Source organism: Rhagoletis pomonella, unplaced genomic scaffold (assembly GCF_013731165.1).
Source record: "Rhagoletis pomonella isolate Grant_MI unplaced genomic scaffold, Rhpom_1.0 Rhpom_scaffold_00001, whole genome shotgun sequence".
Lineage (NCBI taxonomy): Eukaryota > Metazoa > Arthropoda > Insecta > Diptera > Tephritidae > Rhagoletis > Rhagoletis pomonella.
In genome coordinates this window covers 107,962,465-107,969,736 of record NW_023458555.1, presented here as the reverse complement: position 1 = coordinate 107,969,736, position 7,272 = coordinate 107,962,465, and the positions used below count along the sequence as shown (strand labels likewise).

At 33.9% G+C, this 7,272-nt stretch overlaps 1 protein-coding gene across 1 annotated transcript in view; it reads right to left on the bottom strand.

Moving 5' to 3' along the window:
• The window catches only part of LOC118749549 (peroxidase), a 573,769-nt gene that overhangs the window by 229,027 nt on the left and 337,470 nt on the right, over positions 1–7,272 (bottom strand). The window contains exon 6 of the mRNA XM_036484356.1: positions 3,878–4,051. Coding sequence (XP_036340249.1) covers positions 3,878–4,051 — 174 coding nt within the window. The remainder of the gene's footprint in view (positions 1–3,877; positions 4,052–7,272) is intronic.

Here is a 7,272-nt window from a genome sequence, read left to right as displayed (position 1 = left end):
CCTAGCGGTAGGTTTCGGAAAGGTGAAAAAACATATATTTAATACTTGCGCCGGGTGTTTAATGTTCGGCTCCACACGAACTTAGACTTTCTTACTTGTTGATATTAATGTTTTTTGATGATAACAGGCTATAGTTTGGCGGTAACAAATATTTTTTGGCGGTTTTCTTCTGTATATATGTACACCATTAAGTGACCGGGTCTAAAGTTCACTTCACTTTTGTTTGTGTTATGTAAATTGTATGTTTTCACAGGTGCCTTCCTGTTCACTGTTTTTCGCGTTAAGTGATTGCTTGTGGATTTGTTTATAATCACTTTCGTGCTTTGTAATAAATTTTCACTTATATAGTTTTTGTTGTTGTGTCCATATGCCCATAGGTGCCTTTCGTTACGGCGAGGAAGGACCATGGCAACGCGAGAGGGAATCTTCGCGTTCGTTTGAAATAAAACCCACTCGCGTTTTTTATAAACGCTATAAGGGTTTATTTAACAACTAAATTATGTTTAACAGGTCTATTCTGCGCTGGTAATAAAAAGTTTGTAACCGGTAAATAAAGTTCCTGTCAATTTTTAAACCCTTTTCGCATTCTCTGTACTCTTGTAACCGGTAAATTTTGCTACCATCTCATAAGTTGGTAACAAAGGATTGCCCCGTGAAATATGCAATGCCAGAATCTGCATAATTTTTCTTAGCTGAATTGCTGAATATTTTAACTGCATTACCAACGATCCTAGAATCGCGATGACAAGAACTGGTAACATTTTTTGGTAATAAAATTTTTCGGTTACAAAATCTTCGGTAACGTGCAGAAGGTATATATATATACGGAATGAAAATATATATGTTAATTACGTCCGGGAAATGTTTTCTGTGGTGGCCGTTTTCCCGTGTGCGCTCGGTTAGACGGTTGAATTTGGAGTGCTTTTCCTTTCTCCACTTTCTTTTTACCATAACCATAAAGTGGTGCAAAGGTGCAGAGAGGCCATTAGGGTGCTCCTTCATTACAATCGGGCGATTGTATAGTTGGCTTAGTTCGGAAATGTGCTAAGTCCACTTTTTATGAAAATTGAGATTTTAATGCCGTAAGATAGCACAACTCAAAATACATCATTACAAAAAAAAAGTTATCGTAATATCGTTCTTAATTGTTATGCAGTGGTATGCAAATGTGCTAAGTCTAAAAGAAATCAAGAAAAAAATGTAGACGATAACTCGAGCAAATATTAAGATATCTCAACGAAATTTGATATGTACCTTTATACAAGGTAGGTTAGTATTAAAATGGGCGAAATCGGACTGTAACCATGCCCACTTCCCATATAAAGGTATTTTCCAAAAATGCAAGAACTACGATATTTCAGTAAATATTGTATGCAAATTGTTGAAAATTAGTATGTGATGAAGAATTTTGGTAAAAAATTATTATGACATTTTTGGAAAATGGGAGGGAAATCGGACAATGACTGCGCGCATCTACCATATTACGGTAATTTACAGAAACACGAAAACTGCGATCAATAACTACTAAAGCTAATTCACTTAAAATCGATGGTTGCGATAACCACTTAGCATACAATTAGATTATTATCAATTTTTGGATAATGGGCGTGCCGCCGCCCACTTATGACCACAAATGTGTAACTCGGTAACCGATTTATAAAGTTCTACCAAACTCGGTGAACTTAATAACCTTGGTATGGAAAAACGATTCGTTGAATATGATTCAAGTCGGACTAAAATCACACCCGCCTCTCGCCTATCGAACGGTAAATTTCAGAAATACGGAAACTCTGATATTTCAATAACTGAGGACACTAAATTACTCCAAGTTAATACTTACAGCAATATCTTAACAATAAATAAGACTGCTATAGACTTTTAGAAATTAGGCGTGACACCGCCCACTTTATGACTACAAAGGTGTATTTCGGTTACCACTTTATCGATAAATCTTTTAACAATAAAAAAATAATGAAAAACATGTTGATAGAAAATGTGCTAAGTCCATACTAAAAGAACAAAATCATAAAGAGAAATAAAATTGCTTTTTGTTGCCGCTTTTAAGATATTTGCCTTTTTTAACTTTAATTGTAAAGAGCAATGGAAAAAGCCCTTATTCCTTGTAATATGAAAGTTCCATATTTAAATTGGGCACCCTTGTATCAACTCGTTTAGTACATTCAAAGCCTTTCTTCGCGAAAATCTAATGAAAACGCTGCCAGAAAACTTCAAAATGCATCTTTTGGTTCAATGTTGCTATAACTAGAGATTAAAATTTTGTGAATTAAAAACTAGAAAGGAGAAAATTGTCAAAGATTCAAACTACACATTTTTTATATAATGGAACCAGTTCACAGTTTTTCTCTTTTTACTGGAAAAATAAACATTACAAAAATGTATTTTTTGATTATTTTTCGGTTTTTGTCTTTTTTAGTGCCTTCTTTTGCCTTTTTTGTGATTTCTGGTGGCTTTTCCTGCCTATTTCGCTTTTTTGTTTTGCCTTTTCTAGCCAATTTCATTATTTTATTTAGCCTTTTATAAAGATTTTTTGGTCCTAAAAACCCGTTCTCTGGTAATGATTAATAAACAAAAACATTAAACAAAAATATATAAAAACATTTCTCTAAACATTTTTATTCTACTCTATAAAGAAATGGCGAATGGCCAATTTTTTGCCATTCTTTTTCGCAAATTACTCGAAATTTTGAGGGTGTACGAGTCAAATGGATCTCAGAATCGGATTCGGCGGGTCGAAATGCATGTTGGTAGGTGGGTCTGGTTAAAAACACACACCCGTTTTTTCTGCCGGTCTTAGTATATTGCACTTAAATGTTTTCGTAAGAGCAGCAAAGCATTCAAAGCGGAGTCTTCTAATCTTGACCTAAAGTTTTTACATACAAAACCTACTGATGAAAAACATATTTCAGCCTCACCACTTTTAGGCTGAACTGTCAAAAGGTAGTCATAAGTACGGTGACCATTCGTACTGATTTTGGCGGGACAGTACCGATTTTGAGAAAATTGTCGTTCTGAATATTTTTTTAAAGTCGGGATGCATACGTTTTTTAAGCTTTTTAATTAGATTTCTTAGAATAATTATGAGTACGTTTGATTTTTAGTAAATTTTTTTGTGGAAGGTGTTTCTCATTTTCTCCATAAAAAAATTTTTGTACAAACTTTTTAGGTCCAAGCTAGTTTGAAGTTTATTATACTATAATTTAAAGGGCTACAAAACCGTATAGTGTAAACAAATCTGATCAAAATGTTTTTGAAATGAAAATGAATTTTTATATTTATATTGTGTGCATACATTTTTCAAGTTTTCTTCTCTTTGTTTTGTTTTACATGAAACTGTATTAAAAGATGTTATGTCTTTTTATTCTAAAAGCAAAATTGTATGTTTATATACAATGCTTTAGAAATCTCCCGATTTTTGATAACAGAAATCTGGTCACCGTAGTCATAAGCATTTTGAAGATAATGACCCCTATCTTCTCCATTACAAATTATTTGAACTTCGTCTACAAGCACGTCAGACAAATTATATTTTTCGATTTGAGGAAGTTTTGAATAGAAAGATGTAAAAAATTATCTAACTTTTCCTTAAAGCTCTTTGTTTCGTTTACATTAGCGACATTATGAGTAAATTCATTTAAATCTTCCTTAAAAAAGTACAGTTTCAAGTGTTTTATAAATGCAGTCAAAACGGCATTTTACAAAAATCATACTTCAAAATTCATAAACAAGTTCCCGGGATCCCGGGTTTGGCATCCCTAGTACATAAATATGTAAGTATGCATTTCCATATACATACATACATATGTGTTTGGTTTTATAACTGTATGAGTCTATATATTAACAGATCATTTTTACTTACATATTGAGGTATTTCACTTGAAAATCCTGCCCAATCATAAGCACGTGGTAAGCCGCAATATGTTCGCATTTCATTATAAGACGGTAATCCATAGTCTCGTCCACGCTGTATATCGATTGCTTTCAAGTCAGCTCCAAACTCTTCAAAACCTTTACGATCAAAGAAGTGCTTTATCTGTAATAAATATAATTACTTCATATAAGTATGTAATTATTATGAGTTCTATGAAATTAATCATTATTTTAAGATTCTAAAATTTGCAATCAATTATAATATAAATTTCTGAGTTGTAATGTATTGTTCGTAAAAAAGATTAGGTATCCTACATACATATGCATTAGGTAGCCCATCGATTTTTTTTTTTTTTAAACTTCAATACCCTACCCCTAACTATTTATGGGAAATTTTATTGCCGCGACGTGTCATTGAAGGTCAGAAAGTACGGTTTTGTAGATTTATCAGTTTTTGAATGACAAGTTTTTATTAAATTTTAAAGGACGAACATATTGTAAGAAGAGGATTTATAGGCCTTTAAAATGATGTTTAATAATCTATTCTCAGATTAGGTTTGTCGAGATTTATCATCGGGCAAATTAAAAAAAAAACATTTGTTCTTATTTTTTAAGTTTTGACCATCACTGATTTCCACAATTTCAAAATATGTAGTACCATCCAAAATTAACTCTATTTTCAAATTGATACTACATTTATTGCAACGATAATAAAATTGCCGAAGTTAGGCAACTTTTCCTAAATACGGCCTAGAATTTATATTTTGTATGTACTGGACTTTCAGATTTTTTGACTTGTGTCCCTAAGGAATTCATCAATATTTATTCAAAATTGATATATACGATCGCTCTTTAGCAAAAAAGTGGTTTCTCTCCGCCCACTTATATCATATATGCGCATCTCAAATACTACTTCACCGATCTCGACGAAATTTGGTATACACATAGCGCATATTGAACATTTTTGAAATCGGACAAAAACCATAGATTTCACCAACGTAACGGTAATTTCAAAAAACTCAAAGCTAGCTATATTTTAGGAGGAGTAGGTTTTGCCCGCTTTCAAAAATATTCAAGACGGTGCTTAAATATTGATGAATTCCTTAGGGACACTGCTAAAAAATATCTGAAAGTCCGGTACATACAAAATATAAATTCTAGGCCGTATTTAGGAAAAGTTGGCTAACTTCGACAAATTTTATACCATTGCAATATGTGTGGTATCAGTTTATTTGGAAATAGATTTAATTTTGGATAGTACTACATATTTTGGAAATGTGGAAATAAGTCGAGCCCTAACCGCCAAAAGGGTGTAAGCGACAAAAAGTAAATTTTACAGTGGGCGTTGTTTTTATTAACACGGCAACTTAAAGACATTTATTCTTACATAAAAGAACATCTATTCTCGAATAAATTGGTATCTCACCTAATGCAGTTGCATAAAATTTGTCAAAAACTTATGATATCAGCAAAAATACGGCCCTGAATTTATATGTGTATGTACCGGACTTTCAGATTTCGTGACCAGAGTGGCCAAGGAATTCGTCAATCTATATATATAAAAATGAAATGTCTTTCGTATGACGGCGATGCCTGACCAAATGGTTGAACCGATTTCAATTCTGTAAAAAGCACATTGTTGGACGTTCTGTGTGGAAGGTTCTTTGATTTAAAAAAATTTGAAATTTTTTGTTGTTGTTGCCGAAAAATGCAGAAAGCTGAGACGTCACGATTTCAAAATTTCATAGAGTTTTCCGTATATTGAATGTCACTAAACTACTAAACGGCTGGACCGATTTCGTTCATGTTTGGAACATATTTCAGCACATTGAAGGGAAATATTTCGACTAAAAATTTAATCACTAGGTGGCGCTGGGGTCGGGGTATTCATAAAAATTGCATTTACTTGCTGATTTGGCTTATATTTAGAAAACAATTTAGCCAATTTAAAAGAAATATTTGGACTTGAAACTTACACGATAGGCTGCCCTGTGGCCGAGACATCCCCAAAAATTATTTTACGCTAAGAGAAGGATATATCTACTATATATTTGTGGAAGTATGTATGTATGTATGTATGTGCCAGGTTGCAGCCTAAACGGACGGACAGAATCGAACAAAATTTTGACAGAGTATTACCATGACACCTGGGCCTATAATAGGGTAAAAAATTGGGATTCGACAAGGCACCTCCCATAGGCGTGAAATTTTTAATCAGCCATAATTTCGAAACTATAAGTCACATGAACTTGAAATTTGGTATGCAGTCATATATATGGCAGGTGCTTACAGTAGAGCATATATAAATGACTTTGTAAAAGTGGGCGTGGCACATCCCATAGGCGTGAAATTTATTATCAATCATAACTTCGGAACCATAAGTCACATGAACTTGAAATTTGGTATACTGTCATATATATGGTAGGTGCTTATAGTATGGTATAAATAACTGAGTTTGTAGAAGTGGCCGTGGCACATCTAATGGGCGTGGAATATTTTATCAGCTATAAATCCGAAACTATAAGTCATATGAACTTAAAATTAGGTATGCAGACATATCTGCGGTAGGTGCTTACAGTAGCTATATATACATGAGTTTGTAAAAGAAGCGTGGCACATCCCATAGGCGTGAACCCTTTTATCAGCTATAACTTGGGAACCATAAGTCCCAAGAACTTGAAATTTGGTGTGCGGGCATATTACGGTAGGCGCTTTAAGTAAGGCATAAAGAACTGAGTGGAACATGCCATAGGCGTGGAAAATTCGGAATCATATGTCACGTGAAATTGAAATTTGGTACGCAGACGTATCTATAGTAGGTGCTTATAGTAGGCTATAAATAAGTGAGTTTGTAAGAGGGGGAGCGGCACGTCCCATGGACCTGGAATGTTTTATCAGCTATAACTCCGGAGCTATAAGCCGCTTGAACTTGAAATTACGTACGCAGCCATTTTAATGGTAGGTACTTATATTAGGGTATATAAATGAGTTTGTAAAAGAGTGCATGGCACATCCAATAGGCATGGAATTTTTTATTAGCTATAACTTCGGAGCTATAAGTCCCACGAACTTGAAACTTAGTATGCAGATATATCAATGGTAGGTGCTTATATATAAATGGGTTTTTAAAAGGGGGCTTGGCACATCCCATAGGCGTGGAAATTTTTATCAGCTATAATTTCAAAACCATAAAAGCAAATGAAATTGAAATTTGGTACGCAAACGTATCTATGGTAGGTGCTTATAGTATAGGGCTGCCAGATATTTCTGTGGCCAAACCGGGACACTTTAGGGGGGAAAGGGGGAGAGGGGCTTCCCTTTCGCTTCGAAAAAATTACGCGCGAAAGGATGTAGTAAAATTTTATTTTGACAGACAAAACTAAA